The sequence below is a fragment of the Anolis carolinensis genome, unplaced genomic scaffold, assembly GCF_035594765.1.
Source record: "Anolis carolinensis isolate JA03-04 unplaced genomic scaffold, rAnoCar3.1.pri scaffold_14, whole genome shotgun sequence".
Lineage (NCBI taxonomy): Eukaryota > Metazoa > Chordata > Lepidosauria > Squamata > Dactyloidae > Anolis > Anolis carolinensis.
The window spans coordinates 849,250-874,618 of record NW_026943825.1 but is presented as its reverse complement, the minus strand read 5'-3'; the positions used below and the strand labels follow the sequence as shown (position 1 = coordinate 874,618).

At 37.0% G+C, this 25,369-nt stretch overlaps 1 protein-coding gene across 2 annotated transcripts in view; it reads left to right on the top strand.

Annotated features, from left to right (window-relative positions):
• dpf2 (double PHD fingers 2) overlaps positions 1-25,255 on the top strand; it is a 33,997-nt gene extending 8,742 nt beyond the window's left edge. The window contains exons 5-12 of one of the 2 annotated variants that reach the window (XM_062964846.1): positions 1,664-1,756; positions 4,299-4,377; positions 6,631-6,672; positions 12,703-12,840; positions 14,370-14,498; positions 15,890-16,002; positions 16,769-16,850; positions 19,101-25,255. In XM_062964846.1, coding sequence (XP_062820916.1) covers positions 1,664-1,756; positions 4,299-4,377; positions 6,631-6,672; positions 12,703-12,840; positions 14,370-14,498; positions 15,890-16,002; positions 16,769-16,850; positions 19,101-19,177 — 753 coding nt within the window. In that variant the 3' untranslated portion in view covers positions 19,178-25,255. The remainder of the gene's footprint in view (positions 1-1,663; positions 1,757-4,298; positions 4,378-6,630; positions 6,673-12,702; positions 12,841-14,369; positions 14,499-15,889; positions 16,003-16,768; positions 16,851-19,100) is intronic. The other variant, XM_062964847.1, reaches the window with a different exon arrangement.
• Positions 25,256-25,369: the final 114 nt, after the last annotated feature.

Below are 25,369 nucleotides of genomic sequence, written 5' to 3'. Positions count from 1 at the left end.
CGGCGTGTCTTTGAGCAAAGTGCATAAGCACCTATGAAAAAGTGCCCCTTATTCATGTCAAATCCATGCACTATGTGGGGTCAGAATTCAAAGACAGGTCACTTGCTTTGTGTTCAGAATAACCAAGGGTCAACTCTTGCCATCTGCAATTAAAAGGATTGAGAGTCCAGTCGTTGATGAGGAAGACAGTTCTGTGCCTAATAGTCTGGAGAGCATCTAGACCAGGGGTCCTCAAACATTTTAATCCGAGGGCCGGTCCACAATCCTTCAGACTCTTGAGGGGCCGGATTATCATTTGAAAATAAAATACAAACAAATTCCGATGCACACTGCACATGTCTTATTTGTAGTGCAAAAACAACAACAAGAAGAAAATGAAAGAACAATACAATATTTAAAAATAAAAACAATTTTAACCAACATACATTTATCAGGATTTCAATGGGAAGTGTGCTCCTGCTTCTGGCCAATGAGATAGTCAAGTTAATTAGGATTGTTGTTGTTGTTGTTGTTGTTGTTGTTGTGTGCCTTTCAGACTTTGGGTGAGCCTAAGTCTAACATTTATTTATTTAATATTTATTTATTTACTACATTTGTATCACACCCTTCTCGCCCCAAAGGGGACTCAGAGTGGCTTACAAATTATATGTACATACAATATATTGTATTATTAGCATAGCACAATATTAGCATTAAATATTACTATATTGAACTATACCACTATACTGTAATATTATTAGTAATGTTATATGTAATATAGAATATATAATTAATATTATTATATGGTATTATTAGTGTTATTTTGTATTACATTATAATATTATTATCAATATTATATGTATATACAATATATTATATTATAAAACTGAGGGCGGGGGCCAGGTAAATGACCTCAGAGGGCCGCATCCGGCCACCGGGCCTTAGTTTGGGGACCCCTGATCTAGACCAACGATGGGCAAGCTTTTGCATTTGGTGTGTCAAAATTCACCAAAAAACCTAGCATGACTTGGGTGGTGTGTCACTTTGAGAAAAAAAACCCATAATTTCACAATATATATAGTTTAAATAACAAAAATATATAATTGTAATATATAACTGTATTTAATAAATCAAAAACTATTTACTACCATTATTTCTATGTACAGTGATCTATGGTATCTCTTGCAGTTTCCACGCTGATTTCTCTCGGTTGTAGTTTCAATGTAGTCATGAATAATGAATAATATAATAATGATATAATAGTAATAATATAATCATATACTACAATAATAATAGAATAGTAATAAAATGAATGAATATATATATATATATATATATATATATATATAGTGTGTGTGTGTGTGTGTGTGTGTAATGTGCATGGAGTAAACAATAAAACCACACCAAATTTGCCCGTGCAATACCTTGTATGTGTGTGAGCACAGCAGCGCTCTGGTTTTCATCATATTATTAGCGTGATGAGCTGCCGAATCTCATAACTGCGTTGGCCATCTTCCAGCCTCAACTTCAGTAGCCTAGTAAGGCATCTGAAGAAGAAAAGTTGTAGCTTGTTTTCCAAAAGCCAGGGAGACAGAACACATCGTGCGAAAGGGAGGAGGGAATTGCTGCCTAGTCAAACTTAATATCCCTCCTCAGCTAAAATAATATTATTTCCTTTTTCCAGCGCATTTTGGAACCCGATGATTTCTTGGACGACTTGGACGATGAAGACTACGAAGAAGACACTCCAAAACGAAGAGGCAAAGGCAAAGCCAAGGTATCGCTAGCATATTTTGGCTAAGAAATGACTGTCAGTGACCTGCACAGCCCTAAGACAGTGTTATCTACATGTTTGGATTGTTCTGGATGGGCGGCAGAGGCTTTGAAATGGACACTTTGGACCAGGGGTCCTCAAACTTTTAAAGCAGAGGGCCGGTCCACAATCCTTGAGACTGTGGAGGGGCCGAATTATTATTTTAAAAAAACCAAACAAATTCCTATGCACACTGCACGTGTCTTATTTGTAGTGCAAAACAACAACAACAATGAAAGAACAATACAATATTTAAAAACGAAAACAATTGTAACCAACACAAACCTATCAGGATTTCAATGGGAAATGTGGGCCTGCTTCTGGCCAATGAGATAGTCAAGTTAATTAGGATTGTTATTGTTGTGTGCCTTCAAGTCATTTCATTTATTTATTCATTTACTACATTTATTTACTACATTTATATCCCGCCCTTCTCACCCCGAAGGGGACTCATAATAATATATAATATATTATATTATTAGCATAGCACAATATTAGCATTATACATTACTATATTGAACTATACCACTATACTGTAATATTATATGTAATATATAACATATAATTAATATTATTATATGGTATTATTATTAGTATTATTAGTATTATATTGTATAACATAATATTATTATCAATATTATATGTATATACAATATATTATATTATTTAAAATGATTTATTTATTTATTTACAGCATTTATATTTATTTACAGCATTTATATAAAATACTATATTATAAAACTGAGGGTGGGGGTCAGGTAAATGACCTTGGAGGGCCGCATCCGGCCCCCGGGCCTTAGTTTGGGGACCCCTGCTTTGGACCATTCACAAATATTGCAAGCACTTCTTCCCTGCGGGTCAGTAGAGATCTCATAATAATAGCCATGCACTTGATTTGCATTCTGCTTTATCTCCCCAGAGGAACTTAGAGCGGATTACAGTATACACATATAAGGCAAACATTCAATGCCTTTTACAAAGTAAACAACAGCATACAATACACAAAATTAAAGGCCTTCCCCTTTCATCTCCGGCGTCTGGAGACAGTGCTCAATTCCGGCCATGGAGGGGGGCTCTTGTTTCATTTTTCCATCCCAAGGAGCCTGTTTTCCATAGAAATCTCTGATTGTATTGCCTGCATGTCTGCATGGGATGCCCTTTTTACCTTCTTGCCAAGGTGGTACCATAGCAACATGCTATGCTAATTTTATATGCATATATATATATATATAAATATATATATACAATAATTTATAAATATATAATACTAGCTGTGCCCGGCCACGCGTTGCTGTGGCAAAGTGGTGGTGGTATTGGTTAATAATTGTTGTGTAATTTTTATTTGACGTTATTTGTATTTTTTTATTAATTTTATTGTAAGTTATAGGAACAAGGGAGAGGGCCTTTTCCGCTGTGGCCCCCCGTTTGTGGAACTCATTGCCCATTGAAATCAGGCAAGCCCCCACTCTTTTAGACTTTAGGAAAGATCTAAAAACATGGCTCTTCCGATGTGCTTTCGGAGAGTAACTGTTACACACTTTTTGTTACTCCCCCCATCATCTATCCTCCAGACTGTTTGCTATTTTATGTCTCTGCTCCCCGTGGTTTTATTCTTATCTTTTTCTCACCCCAGGTTTTAACTGAGTGTTCATGCGGCCCGCCCTGTTATATTGCTTTTTTGATTTTGTGTTGTACTGTACATGATTATTTTTGTATTGTTGTAATTGTATTATGATAGGTTGTTTTTATATTTTGCTATATTGTATTGTTCTGGGCATGGCCCCATGTAAGCCGCCCCGAGTCCCCGTTGGGGAGATGGTGGCGGGATATAAATAAAGTTTTATTATTATTATTATTATTATTATTATTATTATTAAGTTATCTTTTTATTTATTATATTTTAGTATTTTCTTGTATTATTTTTAGTTATTTTCTCTTATTATAGTATTTTATTGTATTAATTTTTTTAGTGTTTTTTATTATTTTTAGTGTTTTTTATTATTTTTGATTGGGTTGGAGGAGCTTAGCCTTCTAACTGGCAGCAATTAGATAAAAGCAATTATTCCTCTCCCTCTAATTAGGACTTTATTTTTCTTTTCTTTTTGTTGTATCAACCTAGAGCCGTGGATGATGGGTTGTGTTGTCAAATTTCGAGGTTGGGGGGTCTGTAGTTTTGTTGTTTTGTGGGTCGCCGTGATGCCATCACTCTTTTATATATATAGATAATGCAATAATAATAATAATTATAATATAATGCAATATTATACTACTAATAATAAAACAATATAATAATATCAATTATATATTTTATATTAAATGTAATATTACTAATAATAATATTATCATATAATGATATAGTGCAATATAGTAATTTATTGCTTATATTGTGCTATGCTAATAATATATTGTATGTACATTTGATTTCTAATGCTGAGTAAACTGTCCAGGATGACACTGGCCTTTTTTTGAGGCAATTTTGTAACTTCCTCCTTTCTGGACTCTCTAGGGGAAAGGAGTCGGGTCCGCCCGGAAAAAGTTGGATGCTGCTATTTTGGAAGATCGAGACAAACCTTATGCCTGTGACAGTGAGTAAAACCAAAAAAGGCGAGCTCTGTGGCAGCGCTGTGAAAAAGCATGCATGGCTTGTTTATGGGTAGGTCGGCTGATGCTGTGATTGGATCTCTTAGGAAAAGGCATGGAAGATCCGGGTCCAATTCATACCTTGTGTTTCAGGCACCTTTTCTGAAGCTGGTGCTTTGAGGTCTGTTTTGAGGGTCTGTGCAATGACCGTGATAAGAGTTTACTGGGTTGGTTTGTCATGCGAAACTAAGCCAAGAAAGCCATATATTTGCTTTGCAAATGGGCAACATTTATTTTTATTATTTATTTATTTGCTACATTTATATGCCGCCCTTCTCACCCCGAAGGGGACTCAGAGCGGCTTACAAATTAAATTTACATACAATATTATATTATTAGCATAGCACAATACTGGCAATAAATTACTATATTGTACTATATCAATATATTGTAATATTATTAGTAAAATAATATATGTAAAATATAATATATAATTAATATTATTATATTGTATTATTAGTATTATATCGTATTACAATATAGTATTATTATTATTATTATTTTATTGTATGACACAGCAAACAAAATAGATATGCTGGATTTCGTATCACAAAATCACAAGTCAAACACTTCCCAAGTGTCTAGGACTGTGTGATGTATTATTATTATTATTATTATTATTATTATTTTATTGTATGATGCAGCAAACAAGATAGATATGCTGGACTTCATATCACAAAATCCCAAGTCGAACACTTCCCAAGTGTCTAGGACTGTGTGATGTATTATTATTATTATTATTATTATTATTATTATTATTATTATTATTATTTTATTATGACACAGAAAACAAGATAGATATGCTGGATGTCATATCACAAAATCACAAGTCAAACACTTCCCAAGTGTCTAGGACTGTGTGATGTATTATTATTATTATTATTATTATTATTATTATTATTTTATTATGACACAGAAAACAAGATAGATATGCTGGATTTCATATCACAAAATCACAAGTCGAACACTTCCCAAGTGTCTAGGACTGTGTGATGTATTATTATTACTATTATTATTATTATTATTATTATTATTTTATTGTATGATGCAGCAAACAAGATAGATATGCTGGACTTCATATCACAAAATCCCAAGTCGAACTCTTCCCAAGTGTCTAGGACTGTGTGATGTATTATTATTATTATTATTATTATTATTATTATTTTATTGTATGACACAGCAAACAAGATAGATATGCTGGATTTTATATCACAAAATCACAAGTCGAACACTTCCCAAGTGTCTAGGACTGTGTGATGTATTTTCGGATGATGTGTGCAGATCCCAGTAGGGTGGCCTTTTGCAGTTGGCAGATCGTAATTTTGTCAATGTCTATTGTTTCCAAATGCCGGCTGAGATCTTTTGGCACGGCACCCAATGTGCCCATCACCACCGGGACCACCTGTTTATTATTTATTTATTTATTTATTTATTGTTATTATTGTTGTTGTTGTTGTTTGCAAAGCCAGGTAAAGACCTGGCTTTGCGAACAAGCGTTTAATGAATGAATTATTATGGCTTTAACTCGGTCCGGACTAAGATTTACGTGCAAGGTTTATGTGGACGAATGGATTAAGTATTTTATTATACTGTTTTAAATGTATTTATTGGATTGTTTTAAATTGATTGTTTTAATTGCTATGTTTATTTTTGTACTGTATACCGACATCGAATTTGCCAGATTGTGAGCCGCCCTGAGTCCCTTCGGGTGAGAAGGGCGGCCTATAAATGATGGGGAAAAAAATAATAATAATAATTATATATATATATATATATATATATATATATATATATAATATAAGCATTATCACCTTGGGCGCTTTAACTGCCTAGTCGTTGGAACTTGGGCCCGATTATGTGACTTTTCTGTGCCATATTCTATATTAGTTCATTATTATGTGATTTTTTTCATTGCCTATGTATTAATCTGGACATTTAATGCCCATGCAAACTTGGAAATTGGTGTAAACCTTGGGGTGCTATTGGCAAGCCTTTATGAGTTTTTGAAATTACTTTTCTTTCTCTCTTCCTTTACTGTTCTTCAAGAATCCCGCCTTTTAATTTACGGTTAACACAGATTAGCCTTTTTTAAATTCCTTTCCTCCTTTTAACCCCCTTGTATAGGTTTACTGTGTGCATGTTAACGTGCGTGATCTAGAATGTGTTCACCTTTCTCTCATTCTCTTTCTATATTTCAGATAGTTACAAACAAAAGCATACCTCGAAACCTCCTGACCGAGGTAGTCATTTCTCTCTCTCTGCTGTTTTAATTTCTTTTCTGACCTTGTTCTTCTGAAATGTTAGTTTTAAAAACTCTTTTTCTCCCCAAAGTGGGTTTTAGACAAAATGGGTTTCTTGGATGCAGGGCACCAAAAATATAGCCTACCTTGTGCATGAAGTTAACTTTGTATTTGTTGTGGTGAACATTTTTTTTCCTTGGGAATTAGGGATTTGCGTTTTTTATTCAGGCTTTGGTGGGGCAGATGCTGAACAAAAACACCTATAGAAAAATGCTGTGTTTCATCAATCACTTTATTACTTACTAGCTGTGCCCGGCCACGCGTTGGTGTGGCAAAGTGGTGGTGGTGGTATTGGTTAAAAATTGTTGTGTAATTTTTATTTGACATTATTTGTATTTTTTAAAATTAATTTTATTGTAAGTTATCTTTTTATTTATTATATTTTAATATTTTCTTGTATTATTTTTAGTTATTTTCTGTTATTATAGTATTTTATTGTATTAATTTTTAGTGTTTTAAATTATTTTTTAGTGTTTTTTATTATTTTTATTGGGTTGCTAGGAGACCAAGTTGGAGGAGCTTAGCCTTCTAACTAGCAGCAATTGGATAAAAGCAATTATTCCTCTCTCTCTAATTAGGACTTTATTTTTCTTTTCTTTTTGTTGTATCAACCTAGAGCTGTGGATGATGGGTTGTGTTGTCAAATTTCGAGGTTGGGGGGCCTGTAGTTTTGTTGTTTTTTGGGTCGCCATGACGCCATCACTCTTTTATATATATAGATTACAGTAGAGTCTCACTTATCCAATATAAACGGGCCGGAATAATATTGGATTTCATGTTTGTATCTATGTCTATCACAATTTTTAAAAACTACCAATAAAAATTATTTTTTTTAAAGGCGTTTCTTTGAAACCTTAGCCCAGGGGTCCTCAAACTTTTAAAGCAGAGGGCCGGTCCACAATCCTTCAGACTGTTGAGGGGCCGAATTATCATTTGGGGGGAAAAACCGAACCAATTCCTATGCACACTGCACATATCTTAAATGTAGTGCAAAACAACAATAATAACAATGAAAGAACAATACAATATTTAAAAATGAAAATAATTTTAACTAACATAAACCTATCAGGATTTCAATAGGAAGTGTGGGCCTGCTTCTGGCCAATGACATAGTCAGGTTAATTAGGATTGTTGTTGTTGTTGTTGTTGTTGTGTGTCTTCAAGTCATTTCAGACTTTGGGCGAGCCTAAGTCCAAAATTAATTATTTATTCATTTACTACATTTATTTACTACATTTATATCCCGCCCTTCTCACCCCAAAGGGGACTCAGAGCAGCTGTATGTACATACAGTATATTATATTATTAGCATAGCACAATATTGGCATTATACTATATTGAACTATACCACTATACCAGGGGTCCTCAAACTTTTGAAGCCGAGGGCCGGTCCACAATCCTTCAGACTGTGGAGGGGCCGAATTATCATTTGAAAAAAAATACAAACAAATTCCGATGCACACTGCACATGTCTTATTTGTAGTGCAAAAACAACGACAACAACAACAAGAACAATACAATATTTAAAAATAAAAACAATTTTAACCAACATACATTGATCAGGATTTCAATGGGAAGTGTGCTCCTGCTTCTGGCCAATGAGATAGTCAAGTTAATTAAGATTGTTGTTGTTGTTGTTATTGTTGTTGTGTGCTTTCAAGTCATTTCAGACTTTGGGTGAGCCTAAGTCTAAAATTTATTTATTTATTATTTACTGCATTTATTTACTACATTTGTATCACACCCTTCTAACCCCAAAGGGGACTCAGAGTGGCTTACGAATTATATGTACATACAATATATTATATTATTAGCATAGCACAATGTTAGCATTATATATTACTATATTGAACTATACCACAATACTGTAATATTATTAGTAATATTATATGTAATATAGAATATATAATTAATATTACTATATGGTATTATTATTAGTGTTATATTGTATAACATTATAATATTATTATCAATATTATATGTATATACAATATATGATATTATAAAACTGAGGGCGGGGGCCAGGTAAATGACCTCGGAGGGCCGCCTCCGGCCCCCGGGCCTTAGTTTGGGGACCCTTGCACTATACTGTAATATTATATGTAATATATAACATATAATTAATATTATTATATGATATTGTTAGTATTGTATTGTATAAAATGATAATATTATTATCAGTATTATATGTATATACAATATATTATATTATTAAAACGGATATAAAAATATTATATTATAAATGATGGCGAGGGCCAGGTAAATGACCTTGGAGGGCCGCATCCGGCCCCCGGGCCTAAGTTTGGGGACCCCTGCCTTAGCCCAAGGCAGAGGAGCCCTTATCCTCTTTTCCAAGGTTGTCCTTTGGAAACCAGTTGGGATTTTCTAGAAACTAGAGCAAAGCAGTAGCTGTTTTGGAGAGAAGGATCTTGCCAGCACAGGCTCTTACATCCTCAGCAGTGTTTATACAACCCTAAGAGAGACATTACTTTCTTTTCCTGGCAAATTAGCTCCTCTGTCACTTTGCAGAGAAGCGCACTTGGCTTCAAAGGCTCTAGAAAGGATCTGTCTTGGTTTCCCATCGTAGTTGATCCCTTATATAAGGCTAGAGAATCAGAAAGTGTGGGTGCTGCTCTATATCTTGTCTCTTAAGAACTTCTTCCAGCACTTTTCCCCTCTTTCAATGGCCTTATTCCTTGTTTGCAGCCTCTTTGGAATGACTTGGCCCCTGGCAATAGATTAAGGTTATTATTAAGGTTATAAGATTAAGTCAGCTCTTTGAAGAATTTTTCTTTTGTTTGCCAAAGAGTATATGGGGAGAATGTGGATGTGGGTAGTGATGGCCAACCTACGACACGCGTGTCAGCACTGACACGCCTAGCCATTTTTGCTGGCACACTGCCGCATGCAGATTGATTGGATGATTATGTCTTTTGTGGCCAAATTTGGTGTGATTTCGTCAAGAGGTTTTGTTATTTACTCCATAGGAATTGTGCACATTACATTCATATATATATATATATACTAGCTTTGCCTGGCCACGCGTTGTTGTGGCTTATTGGAATCCTTTGTTGGCCAGGTGGAATAGCAATGAATAGCCTTGCAATCTCAAAGCCTGGCTGTTTTCTGGAGTAGCTGGAGCTTTTCGTTGTATGAACGTAGAGGCATGGATGAGGGGTTGTGCTGCCAAGTTTAGTGTTTCTGGGATGTATAGTTTTGTTGTTTTGTCCTAGGCCGAAATTTCATTACCTATATATATACTAGATGTGCCCAGCCACGCGTTGCTGTGGCTTATGGGAATCCTTTGTTGGCCAGGTGGAATAGCAATGAATAGCCTTGCAGTCTCAAAGCCTGGCTGTTTTCTGGAGTAGCTGGAGCTTTTCATTGTATGAACGTAGAGGCATGGATGAGGGGTTGTGTTGCCAAGTTTAGTGTTTCTGGGATGTGTAGTTTTGTTGTTTTGTCCTAGGCCGAAATTTCATTACCCATCCATATATATATATATATATATATATATATATATATGCACACACACACATACACATATACACAGTAGAGTCTCACTTATCCAACACTCGCTTATACAACGTTCTGGATTATCCAACGCATTTTTGTAGGTTAGGGTTAGGGTTAGGTTATGTTTTCAATATATCGTGATATTTTGGTGCTAAATTCATAAATACAGTAATTACTACATAGCATTACTGCGTATTGAACTACGTTTTCTGCCAAATTTGTTGTCTAACATGATGTTTTGGTGCTTAATTTGTAAAATCATAACCTAATTTGATGTTTAATAGGCTTTTCCTTAATCTCTCCTTATTATCCAACATATTCGCTTATCCAACATTCTGCCGGCCCGTTTATGTTGGATAAGTGAGACTCTACTATATATATATATATATATACACACACACACACACACACATATATATACACACACACACACACACATATATATATATAAATCATTCTATTATTCTATTATTGTATATTATCATATTATTACTATTATATTATTATTATTATATTATTCATTATTCGTGACTACGAATAGAGAGAAATCAGCGTGGAAGCTACAAGAGGTACCATAGATTGTTGTACATGGAAATAATGGTAGTAAATAGTTTTGATTTATTAAATACAGTTATATATTACAACTATATATTTTTGTTATTTAAACTATACATATTGCGAAATTATGGTTTTTTTTCTCGAAGTGACACACCAAATTTGTCATGCTAGGTTTTTTGGTGAATTTTGACACACCAAGCGCAAAAGGTTGCCCATCATTGGCCTAGACAGAGGCTAGTTCTAAAAGGAAACCACGCGTTGCTGTGGCATAATCTGGTGGTTAGGATCCCTCTGGTTAGGAAGCAGCCTAGCTTTGAAACTGCAAAGCTGTTCAGTGCTGTTCAAGTTGAACAAGGATGAATCCCTCTGGTTAGGAAGCAGCCTGGCTTTGAAGCTGCAAGGCTGTTCAGTGGTATTCAAGTTGAACAAAGGTGGATCCATCTGGTAAGGAAGCAGCCTGGCTTTGAAGCTGCAAAGCTGTTCAGTGCCGTTCAGGATGGCCAATGGAGTATCCCGCTAGGTAGGAAGCAACCTAGAATTTCCCAGCTTTTTGAGTTGCTCTTTATTCACTGTCCTCAACCACTTGTTTCCAACAATGGAGGGATGGCTGGCAAAGCAGCGTTTTGGCGACACTGCGCAGCTGGTGGTTGAGGACGCAAGCGGCAGAATTTAGTGGGGAAGGAGTTGCCAAGCTCATTCATTGCTATGACAAGTGCCTAGATTTGAATGGCGACTATGTTGAGAAGTGGTATTTAGGTGTGGCTTTCAACCACATATGGTAAATGTTTTCTCCTATACTTTTTGAGGACGCAAGCGGTAGAGTTTTGTGGGGAAGGAGTTGCCAAGCTCATTCATTGCTATGGTAAGTGCCTAGATTCGAATGGCAACTATGTTGAGAAGTGGTATTTAGGTGTGGCGTTCAACCACATATGGTAAATGTTTTCTCCTATACTTTTTGAGGATGCAAGCGGTAGAGTTTTGTGGGGAAGGAGTTACCAAGCTCATTCATTGCTATGACAAGTGCCTAGATTTGAATGGCGACTATGTTGAGAAGTGGTATTTAGGTGTGGCTTTCAACCACATATGGTAAATGTTTTCTCCTATACTTTTTGAGGACGCAAGCGGTAGAGTTTTGTGGGGAAGGAGTTGCCAAGCTCATTCATTGCTATGGTAAGTGCCTAGATTCGAATGGCAACTATGTTGAGAAGTGGTATTTAGGTGTGGCGTTCAACCACATATGGTAAATGTTTTCTCCTATACTTTTTGAGGATGCAAGCGGTAGAGTTTTGTGGGGAAGGAGTTACCAAGCTCATTCATTGCTATGACAAGTGCCTAGATTTGAATGGCGACTATGTTGAGAAGTGGTATTTAGGTGTGGCTTTCAACCACATATGGTAAATGTTTTCTCCTATACTTTTTGAGGACGCAAGCGGTAGAGTTTTGTGGGGAAGGAGTTGCAAAGCTCATTCATTGCTATGGTAAGTGCCTAGATTTGAATGGCGACTATGTTGAGAAGTGGTATTTAGGTGTGGCTTTCAACCACATATGGTAAATGTTTTCTCCGATACTTTTTGAGGACGCAAGCGGTAGAGTATTGTGGGGAAGGAGTTGCCAAGCTCATTCATTGCTATGGTAAGTGCCTAGATTTGAATGGCGACTATGTTGAGAAATGGTATTTAGGTGTGGTGTTCAACCACATATGGTAAATGTTTTCTCCTATATTTTGTTCATTTTTAATTCCAAAACGTAATCTACTTTCTGGATAGCCCTTGTATTACAAGGGGCTTGGAATTAATTCTGAGCAAGGTGTAATAATGGTGTTTTATTTTGGCAAAATACCATCCCAGGCGGTGATGTCTCAGGCTGTCTCTCTGTCTTTTCTTATCCTCTCTTCAGTATGTGGCAAGCGCTACAAAAACCGTCCCGGGTTGAGCTACCATTACGCACATTCTCACCTGGCCGAGGAGGAAGGGGAGGACAAGGAAGACTCGCAGCCCCCCACCCCCGTCTCCCAGAGGTCCGAGGAACAGAAATGTATGTTTCCTACCTTGTGAATTATGTGATCCTTTGCAATTTTTGCATGCAAATTCCTTTGTGCCTTCTATCTGAGATAGCCTGGTAGTCACTGTAGTCGGTGCCTAGATTGATTTCTTATGTATTTTAACTTATTCACTAACTGTATATACTTGAGTATAAGCCGGGTTTTTCAGCCCTTTTTTAGAACTGAAAAAGCCCCCCTTGGCTTATACTCGGGTGAGGGTCCTGGTTGGCTTATATTCGGGTCGGCTTATACTCGAGTATATATGGTACATTTATTATTTTCCTCTTATTATTATTGGAATTGTTACATTTATTATTTTGCTCTACTTATTATTATTTTATTGTATGACACAGCAACCAAGATAGACATGCTGGATTTCGTATCACAAAATCACAAGCTGAACACTTCCCAACTGTCTAGGACTGTGTGATTTATTATTATTATTATTATTATTATTATTATTATTATTTTATTATGACTCAGCAAACAAGATAGAGATGTTGGATTTTGTATCACAAAATCACAAGTCGAACACTTCCCAAGTGTCTAGGACTGTGTGATGTATTATTATTATTATTACATTTATCATTTTACTCTTGTTATTGCTACTATTCCATTTATTTTAATTTATTATTATTATTATTATTATTATTATTAATACATTTATTATTTTGTTCTATTATTATTGGAATTGTTACATTTATTATTTTACTCTTCTTATTATTATTTTATTATATGACACAGCAAACAAGATAGACATGCTGGATTTCGTATCACAAAATCACAAGTCGAACACTTCCCAAGTGTCTAGGACTGTGTGATGTATTATTATTATTATTATTATTATTATTATTATTATTATTATTACATTTATCATTTTACTCTTGTTCTTGCTACTATTCCATTTATTTTAATTTATTATTATTATTAATACATTTATTATTTTGTTCTGATATTATTGTTATTGCATTTATTATTTTACTCTATTATTGTTAATACATTTATTATTTTACTCTATTATTATTATTATTATTATTATTATTATTATTATTATTAGGATACATAAGCAGTTGAGAATAAGGATTTAATCAGTTGGACAGTGTTATCTTAAATTACAGTTCTATGTAAATATTCAAAAATGTAATTTTATTATGATCTATTTTTATATCTGAGATTTACCACTCTTGGCTTATACTTGAGTCATTGTTTTCCCAGTTTTTTGTGGTAAAATTAGGTGCCTCGGCTTATAGTTGGGTCGGCTTATACTCGAGTTCCTCCATCTGTACAGACGACAGAACTGTACCTGGTTGATTGATATTATTAATTGTTGTAAACTCTTGTTTTTATTATATTACTGTTTTATCTTTTGTATATTGTGAATCCGGTGGTTTTTTGCTCAATTGTATTGTTCGGGCCTTGCCCCATGTGAGCTGCCTCGAGTCCCCATGGGGAGGTGGTGGCGAGGTATAAATAAAGTATTATTATTATTTCTTACAATTTGAATGCTTTTCTTCTCTATTAGCAAAGAAAGGCCCCGATGGCTTGGCCTTGCCCAACAATTACTGCGACTTCTGCCTGGGGGATTCAAAAATCAATAAGAAAACAGGGCAACCAGAGGAACTGGTTTCTTGTTCAGACTGCGGCCGATCAGGTATTTTTGAAACTCTCTTGATTCCTAAATATATATTATTTTGTAGTGATATAGATCGCTGGTATTAAATATAATAAATACATGAATATATTGGGGGAAATCCATATTTTTGGTGCCCAAACCTGCCCTCACTTATATGAGCATTATCCAGAAAGTAGATTACATTTTGCAATTAAAAAATGAAGCGGTAGAGTTTTGTGGGGAAGGAGTTATTAAGTGTGTTTTTATTTCTAGAGGTTAATGTTTAAATTTTATAATTTGCGTATATTCTTGCTCATTGACGTATTGTATATTGTTATTGTTTTTATCTGGTATTATCTGTGAGCCGCCCTGAGTCCTCTTTGCAGGAGATGGAGGCAGGGTATAAACAAACTTATTATTTATTTATTTATTCGCTACATTTATATGCCGCCCTTCTCACCCCGAAGGGGACTCAGAGCGACTTACAAATTAAATTTACATACAATACTATATTGTTAGCATAGTACAATACTGGTAATAAATTACTATATTGTACTGTATCAATATATTGTAATACTAGCTGTGCCTGGCCACGCGTTGCTGTGGCAAAGTGGTGGTGGTATCGGTTAAAAATTGTGTAATTTTTATTTGACGTTATTTGTATTTATTTATAAATTTTATTGTAAGTTATCTTTTTATTATATTTTATTATTTTCTTATATTATTTTTAGTTATTTTCTGTTATAGTATTTTATTGTATTAATTTTTTAGTGTTTTTAATTATTTTTTATTGTTTTTTAATTATTTTTTATTGGGTTGCTAGGAGACCAAGTTGGAGGAGCTTAGCCTTCTAACTGGCAGCAATTGGATAAAAGCAATTATTCCTCTCTCTCTAATTAGGACTTTATTTTTCTTTTCTTTTTGTTGTAGCAACCTAGAGGCGTGGATGATGGGTTGTGTTGTCAAATTTCGAGGTTGGGGGGCCTGTCGTTTTGTTGTTTTGTGGGTCGCCGTGATGCCATCACTCTTTTATATATATAGATTATTAGTAGTATTACAGGTAAAAATATAATATATAATTAACATTATTATATTGTATTATTAGTATTATATCGTATTACAATATAATATTATAAATATTATATGTATATACAATATGTTATAATTATTATACATTATTGTAAATTATATTGTGTGTGTGTATGGTACATTTCAAGCCAGGGAGGGCAACAATATGGCTGAAACGTTCCAAATCCCCACTTTGCCATTTCCAAAGCCCGTTTCTTGACAAACTTTCTCTTTGAAGGAGAAATGGGGCAGAGAGGGCAGGGCTGTTGTCTGTCTCCCCACCTTGGAGGATGAGAATAAATGCCACGGTCAGTTCTCTTGTCTGGACGAGTGACCTTAATGCCCTGCTTCTTCCCTCCCAGGACACCCTTCTTGCCTGCAGTTCACTCCCGTCATGATGGCAGCGGTGAAGACCTACCGCTGGCAGTGCATTGAATGCAAGTGCTGCAATATCTGCGGGACCTCCGAAAATGATGTGAGTTCCCATCACGTGACTTAACGATATTACTTAGGGTCTTTTCCATCCCAAATCAACCTCCAATGAATTTGTAGCACTTTATCTGTTACTAGCTGTGCCCGGCCACGCGTTGCTGTGGTTAGGACTTTATTTTTCTTTTCTTTTTGTTGTATGAACGTAGAGGCATAGATGAGGGGTTGTGCTGCCAAGTGTAGTGTTTCTGGGATGTGTAGTTTTGTTGTTTTGTCCTAGGCCGAAACGCCATTACCCTTTTATATATGTAGATCTTGAGTTTACAACTTATAACAAAGTGCACTTGAGCTAGTCTATTACTCAACTTCACTGTTTTTAATTCCGTGTTTATTAAGTGTGTTTCCATTTTCATAGGTTAATGTTCAAATTTTTATAATTTGGTGTATGTTTTTGTTTACTGATGTACTGTTTATTGTCACTGTTTTTATCTAATATTATCTGTGAGCCGCCCCGAGTCCTCTTCGGGGGAGATGGAGGCAGGGTATAAATAAAATTATTATTAATAATAATAATAATAATAATAATAATAATCCTCTGACTGTGATGTGGGTGGGATTCAGACATGCCCTTCTCAAGTCTCCAGGCTTCTCTGGAGGTTTTTAAGCATAGGGTGGATGGCCATCTGTCGGGAACGCTTTGATTTGACCATTAGAGGAGGGAAAACCGATGCCTATGAAGTATTGAATCCCACCCAAAGGAATAATGGCATTCTCCTGCTTTTTTGGTCCTTTTTCCTCCCCGTTTTGCTTAGGACCAGCTGCTCTTTTGCGACGATTGTGACCGTGGGTATCACATGTACTGTCTCACGCCACCCATGTCCGAACCTCCAGAAGGTAAGTCTTGCTTTGGGTATTTAATGAGGGGTAAAACATTGTATATGGCATAAATACATATGTATGTTCTTTACGAAATCGCGTTGATGGCGGCTTCAAGTTTTGTTATGCTTTGGGGAATAAGAGGGCAGAAAACAGCACTTGCAGCTAGTAATAATAATAATAATAATAATAATAATAATAATAATTATTATTATTATTATTATTATTAAAGATCTCAGCCGGCATTTGGAAACAATAGACATTGACAGAATCACGATCTGCCAACTGCAAAAGGCCACCCTGCTGGGATCTGCACGAATCATCCGAAAATGCATCACACAGTCCTAGACACTTGGGAAGTGTTCGACTTGTGATTTTGTGATACGAAATCCAGCATGTCTATCTTGTCTGCTGTGTCATAATAAAATAATAATAATAATATAATATACATCACACAGTCCTAGACACTTGGGAAGTGTTCGACTTGTGATTTTGTGATAGGAAATCCAGCATATCTATCTTGTTTGCTGTGTCATAATAAAATAATAATAATATAATAGGTTTGATTTTAATAATAATAATAATAATAATAATAATAATACTCTTGATGTCGGAGCCATCCTGCATGTTCATTTTCCAATACTTTTGCAGGTTTGTGATCCCACTGCTAGAAGGTGGGACTCGAGGCATAAGTTCCAATGAATCATTTGGGCCACATAGTTGTGCCTCTGTTTGTAGTCAGTCTGTACAATTTTCTTATAGCAGCTGAAGATATGATCCATGGTTTCGTCGGTTTCCTTGCACAGTCTTGCACTGATATTATTATTATTATTATTATTATTATTATTATTATTATTACTAGCTGTGTCTGGCCACGCGTTGCTGTGGCAAAGTCTGGTGGTATGGGAAATAAAGTCTTGAGGAATTGGTGGTAGTTAAGGTACAGGGTAAAGGTTTTCCCCTGACATTAAGTCCATTATAAATGGGTTATATAGCTGTGTGGAAGGGCCTTGAGTCTACACTGCCATATTATCCAGTTAAAATCAGATAATCTGTATTTTATAGGCAGTGTGGAAGAGACCTAAGTGAGGCCTAACTCTGCCTGTCCCCTGGGCTGACTGGGTTGCTAGGAGACCAAGTGGGCGGAGCTTAGCCTTCTAACTGGCAGCGATTGGATAAAAACAATTATTCCTCTCCCTGTAATTAGGACTTTATTTTTCTTTTCTTTTTGTTGTATCAACCTAGAGGCATGGAAGATGGGTTGTGTTGTCAAATTTCGAGGTTGGGGGGCCTGTAGTTTTGTTGTTTTGTCGGTCGCCATGATGCCATCACTCATTTATATATATACTAGCTGTGCCCGGCCACGCGTTGCTGTGGCGAAACATGGTGGTTTGGGAAATAAAGTATTGAGGAATTGGTGGTAGTTAAGGTCAAGGGTAAAGGTTTTCCCTGACATTAAGTCCAGTCGAGTCTGACTCTGGAGGTTGGTGCTCATCTCCATTACTAAGTTGGATAAGTGAGACTCTACTGTAAATATTACATAGCATTACTGCGCATGGAACTACTTTTTCTGTCAAATTTGTTGTATAATATGATGTTTTGGTGCTTAATTTGTATAACGATTACCTAATTTGATGTTTAATTGGCTTTTCCTGAATCCCTTCTTATTATCCAACATATTCACTTATCCTGCCGGCCTGTTTACGTTGGATAAGTGAGACTCTACTGTATATTTCTAATCTTATATTATCTGCTCAGAACTGGATTATATGAGGCTCCTTCTTCACAGCTGTATAAAATGCACACTGAAGTGGATTATATGGTAGTGTGGAGTCAAGATAATCCAGTGCAAAGCAGATAATATAAGATTACAAATGGGTTATATAGCTGTGTTGAAGGGCCTTGAGTCTACACTGCCATATAATCCAGTGCAAATTAGATAATCTGTGGAAGAAGTCTAAGTGCGGCCTAAATCTGCCTGTCCCCTAACTGAAACCTGGCTGTCCCTTGGTTGCTAGGCAACGAAGTGGGCAGAGATTAGCCCTCTAAACTGGCAGCAATTGGATAAAAAAAATTATTGCTCTCCCTCTAATTAGGACTTTGTTTTTCTTTTCTTTTTGTTGTATCAACCTAGAGGCGTGGATGATGGGTTGTGTTGTCAAATTTTGAGGTTGGGGGGCCTGTACTTTTGTTGTTTTGTGAATTGCCGTGATGCCATCACTCTTTTATATATATAGATAGATTATTTGTCTGCTGTTCCCTTTGCAGGGAGCTGGAGCTGCCACTTGTGTCTGGACTTGCTGAAGGAGAAAGCCTCGATCTATCAGAACCAGAACTCCTCCTGATGGGCCCTGGAGCTGCGGAGGAGGAAAGGGAGGTCAAAAGGAAGAGGCGCCTTGGGTTGCCTGCAGCGTTGCCGGGCTCTTTCCTTCTTCTTCTTCTTTGTCTTGATTTTGTCACCTAACCCTGTTCTTCATGTCCACAGCCTTTTCCAGGTACAGGCCTCTGCCCCATAGCTTTTGCCCTGCGTTTACGATACCCGTGGTCCCTTCCTTGAGAGGCCTGTGGCTGCTGGTTTAGAAGCATCGAGTGGAAAATCACCGTATTTGCGGCCTTAATACTCCAACCCATGGGAAAGGCAGCCTATGTCTCACTATCATTGTGCTGTTCTATCCAACAGCCTGCTGTCATGCCTCTGTCTTAAACAAAAAAAGAAAATTATTATTTTTGAAACCTTTTTGTGTTTGGCTCTGTTCCGGTCCCACTTGAAAACAACAACAAAGGGGCTTCCGAGTCCTGCCCGTCTTTAAGGAATCCGTTCTATCCCAAACGTGAGTGACAGCTGATTCAGTACCAAGCCAGAGCAATCTCTGAAATCTCGAGTCAATGCTGTGTAATACTTACTAGGAACCCCATCTTAATCTCAAGTAAATACTTACTAGAAACCTTGTCTTGGGCTTCGGCGATGAACCGGGACTTGGTTCAGAGAGTGACTGTGTTTCTCATTTGCTCCCAGTTTGATGGAGCCCAGATCCGAATCCAAAGAATTAAAGGGAAGATTCGATCTTCTTTTTTTCACAGATTTTGAGCCAGGACTGTGTCTCGGTGTTGACGGAAGCCCTTTCTCCCCGTTCTAACCTGCGGGGTTTTGCTCGCAATTCTAAGATGTGATAAATTTTAATTTTAATTTTTTTAAAAAATGCATCCCTTTGGAGAGCCTGTCCTGTTTCATGCTCGCATTTTATTCCTCTTGCGTTACGCTTTCCCGCAATGTAGTCGCTTTATTTGTCTCGGGGCCTCTGTCGGGTGTTGCCTATATGGATGGTTTTTTACCTAGCTATAATTCTATCTATTTCTGTTCCGCAGCAGAGATCTACGGAGGCCAACCCAAAGCCTTCGCCCCCTTTTCCCCTATTTCCATGACATTACGTGCCTCTTTGGGTCCTTGTGCCATCCGTTTGGGCTGCTTTTTGTTTTCGTCTCAGCCTTACTTCTGCCAAGTTTTTAATTCATTTGCACACGTGGGAGCGTCAGGCAGTATAGCTGTCATCTGATGAGAATCAATCTGCAACCAACATAATTGTATGTTGGTTTTATATCTGTAAGCCGCCCCGAGTCCCTCTGGGGAGATGGTGGCGGGGTACAAAAATAAAATTATTATTATTATTATTATTATTATTATTATTATTATTATTATTATTATTATTATGCTATGCTAGTTTTATATATATATATATGTATGTATATATATAGATATATATATATACACACACACATATATGTGAGTGTGTTTATATATAAATATATATATATACAATATAATTTACAATAATTTGTAATAATTATAACATATTGTATATACATATAATATTCATAATATTATATTGTAATACGATATAATACTAATAATACAATATAATAATATTAATTATATATCATATTTTACATGTAATATTACTAATAATATTACAATATGTTGATACAGTACAATATAGTAATTTGTTACCAGTATTGTACTATACTAATATAATATTGTATGTAAATTTAATTTGTAAGCCGCTCTGAGTCCCCTTTGGGGTGAGAAGGGCGGCATATAAATGTAGCTAATAATAATAATAATAATAATAATATGCTGGAGTTTGCATTCAACCATTGCCCGGTTCCCATCTTTTTGCCCTAATGTCTGAACAGCCCTTCTTTTTTTGAAACGTTTCCTCCCACATCCTTCTCCGAGAAAGAGAGAAAGAGATGATTCTCTGGAATAGGGTTCTGTGTAATAAAATATAATAAAGATGTGCCTGTTTTTTCTAAAATTGACTCCAGACCTACCTCCACGAAAGCCCTTCCCTTTCCGTGTGTCCTTCCGCACTCTTTCGGTCCCTTTTTCCTTTGCAATTGGTGGTTTGAGACCGGCAAAGTAGAGAAAGTGATGCTGTTATTATGCTTCTCTTAAGTCATATTCAAGTCATCGATGCCAGAGCGTTGGCTCCATTCAAGGCCTAAATGAGGCCGGCTGTTTTGGGACTTGGCTCCCAAAATTCCTGGCAATTGGTCAAACCACTGAGGGCCAAACATCTGGAGGGCCGCAGTTTGTGCAGGCCTGGCCTTAATGGAGGAAGGGCTCCGTCTTTGTCCTTGATAGCATTGATCTCAGTGGAACTAGAATTCCCTTATATGGCACAATGTCAGTGGAATGGGAACTGTTGACCCCAATGCCTATGTCTTCTGCAAGGTTTTCAAGAACTTTTTGGAGCTCGTTCAGGACATCACATAAAGTCTCCCAAGTTGAAGGGAAGTTGGTGTTGTTGTGCACTTAATGTCGCCCTGGATCTCTTTAGGGATCCAGTCCGCAAAGGGAATCTGTTGCCTGTGTTGTCGGAGGCTTTCATGGCCGAAATCACTGGGTTGCTGTGAGTTTGTTTTCCAGGCTGATGGCCATGTTGCATCGGCATTGTTTTCCTGCCGTTTCTCCCACATTGGAAACTAGGCAAGGGAGGTTTATGTATCTGTCTGTTCTAGGTAAATGTGAACGTTGCAATTAATCACCTTAATTAATTAATTGAGTCCCTGTGGGGAGATAGAGGCAGGGTACAAGAATAAAATTATTATTATATATATTAATTAGCATTGTGTTGTCAAAGGCTTTCATGGCCACGATCATAGGGTTGTATGTTTTCTGGGCTGTATGGCCATGTTCTAGAAGTATTCTCTTTTTTCTTTTCAGATTCATATGTTATTTGAGTTATTATATTCCTTCTGTTTATGTGATTGTTTTAAGTCAATTGTTATGTTTTGTTTTTACTTCTTATAGCGTTTTATAGTGTTTTCACTGTTTTATTGTACAATGTTTTATGCTGATTTTATATTGGAAACCGCTCTGAGTCCCTTTCAGAAGAGAGGGCGGTATACAAATAAACTTTTACTTACTTCTCTCCTGACGTTTCGCCCACATCTATGGCAGGCATAGATGTGGGCAAAACGTCAGGAGAGAATACTTCTAGAACATGGCCATACAGCCTGGAAAACATACAACCCTTAAATAAAATTATTATTATTATTATTATTATTATTATTATTATTATTATTATTATTATTATTATTACTACTACTATATATTAATTAGCATTGTGTTGTCGAAGGCTTTCATGGCCGGGATCATAGGATTGTTGTATGTTTTCCGGGCTGTATGGCCATGTTCTAGAAGTATTCTTTCCTGACGTTTTGCCCACATCTATGGCAGGGATAGATGTGGGCAAAACGTCAGGAGAGAATACTTCTAGAACATGGCCATACAGCCCGGAAAACATACAACAACCCTTAATTAGCATTGATTAGCCTTTCAGCTCTGGGTACTTACTGTCTGGGGGAATCCTTTGTTGGGAGGTGTTAGCTGGCCCTGATTGTTTCCTGTCTGGAATTCCCCTGTTTTCTCAGTGTTGTTCTTTATTTATTGTCCTGATTCTAGAGTTTTTATTACAGGCAACCAGTTTTTGTTCGTTTCATGGTTTCCTCCTTTCTTTTGGAATTTATTTATTGATTTATTTACAACACTTTTACCCCGCCTTTCTCACCCGAGGGGACTCAAGGCGGCTTACAATAAATAGGCAAAAATTCAATGCCTGCAAACAGTACGCTAAACAACAGTTCATATAAAAACAACATAACATTACAGAATAAAAACACATTATAAAAAATTTAAAACATATCCAAGTTAAAATCTGTTCGTTCAAAATCCAAAATTGTCCACATGCTTGTGGATTTCTATGGCTTCTTGTGTTGTCTGATATGGTTGTGGTTAGATTGGTCCAGCATTTCTGTGTCCTCAAATAAAACGCTATGTCCAGGTTTCAATGTCCTAAGCAGCCAGGAATTCCAGGCATGAAACAATCAGGGCCAGCTAACACCTCCCAACAAAGGATTCCCCCAGGCAGTACGTAGCCAGAGCTTGAAACTGAAAGGCTAATCAGTGCTAATTAAGGTGATTAATTGCAACATTCACACGTGCGTAGAATAGACAAGAGTTCTTTCTCCCATCCTGGACCTTCCACAATTATAGTTTCCAATATACCTCACAACCTCTGAGGATGTCTGCCATGGATGTGGGCGAAACGTCAGGAAAAAATGCTTATGGGCTTACGGAAAACTCACAGCAACCCAGAATCTGTTGCCGTTTTTCCTTGACTTGATTTCCCTCCCGCCTGTGTTTGTGGGGTCCATCTCAAAAGATGGGGATATGCATTAATGTGTCCTCATTTCAAAGCATCACACCCGTGTCTTTATAGATATATAGATATATATATTACCTGAAATTAAACACCAAAATGGCTTGTTTTCACTTCTCTTTTGTTGTATTCAGTGTGGTGGGGAATCAATAGTTTTTTTCAAGATGCCTGTGTGCAACCTCTGCTGCTTCGTGGGAAATCCATGCTCAGGTTACGTTGTGTTTGTTAGAATGCGGTCGGGAGGGAGGGACGAAAAGCCTTGTTCAAGCGCCTCGGAGTGAAAAGGGAGCGGGTTCACGGTCTCACATTCATTTTCCGGCGTAGGACACTCCTGTTTCTTGTTGTCTTCTCTGTTCCTGGGCCACTCCGGAGGCCCAAATACCTCAGCCCTTTTGTTTCCTTAGAACTGGGGTCCCCAAACCAAGGCCCGTGGGCCGGAGGTGGCCTCCAAGGCCATTGACCTGGCCCCTGTCCTAAACTTTAGACCTAGGGTTGAACTAAGTCTACCTGGTCTTTGGAGGACTCTTTGCTTACCTGTGGTCTTATGAGATCGTCTAGATAGTCTTTGAAGGTCTCTTTGCTTAGCTACGGCCTTATGATACCATCTAGATGGCTTTTGGAGGTCACTTTTGTTACCTATGGTCCTATAAGACCATGTAGATGGCCTTTGAGGGTCCCTTTCCTTACCTATGGTGTTATGAGACCATCTAGATGGTCTTTGAAGGTCTCTTTGCTTAGCTATGGCCTTGTGAGACCATCTAGATGGCTTTTAGAGGTCACTTTCCTTACCGATGGTCCGATAAGACCATGTAGATGGCCTTTGAGGGTCCCTTTCCTTACCAATGGTTTTATGAGATTGTCTAGATGGTCCTTTTCCTTACCTATGGTCTTGTTATATTGTCTAGATGATCTTTGGAGGTCCCTTTCCTTACCTATGGTCTTATGAGACCATCTAGATGGTCTTTGAAGGCCTCCTTGCTTAGCTATGGCCTTGTGAGACCATTTAGATGGCTTTTAGAGGTCACTTTCCTTACCTATGATCCTATGAAATCATCTACATGGTCTTTGAGGGTCCCTTTCCTTACCTATGGTCTTATGAGACCATCTAGATGATCTATGGGGGCCCCTTTCCTTCCCGATGACCTTATGAGACCATCTAGATGGTTTTTGGAGGTCTCTTTGCTTAGCTACGGCCTTATGAGACCATCTAGATGGCTTTTGGAGGTCACCTTTGTTACCTATGGTCCTATAAGACCATGTAGATGGCTTTTGTGGGTCCCTTTCCTTACCTATGGTCCTATGAAACCATCTAGATGATCTTTGGGAGGTTCTTTCCTTACTTATGGTCTTATGAGATCATCTAGATCAGGGGTCCCCAAACTAAGGCCCTCCAAGATCATTGACCTGGCCTCTGTCCTAAACTTTATACTGAGGGTTGACCTAAGTCTGAAACGACTTGAAGGCACACAACAACCACAATCCTAATTTTGGTCTATTTCATCCTTGTCCAGCCCCCATGTGATTCATTCATTTTACATGTTGACGGTTTTCTTTTCAAAAAGAAGTGCTGAGGCTCTCCTCCCACCTGTCTTTCTATCGCGGTCGAAGCTAAAAAAATAAATAAAGTGGTTTTGGCTTTTTTATTGTTATTTTAAGGTACTGTAATAAACATTAGTGAATAAATATCATTTTTACACAGAAGAGTCCTCTCGTGTTTTTTTCCTGTCCTCATACGGGGACGTGAGGCATCACCTGGGCAACATCCTTGCAGACAGCCCATTCTCTCTCAGTTTCTCAGGTCGCTCCCGACATGAA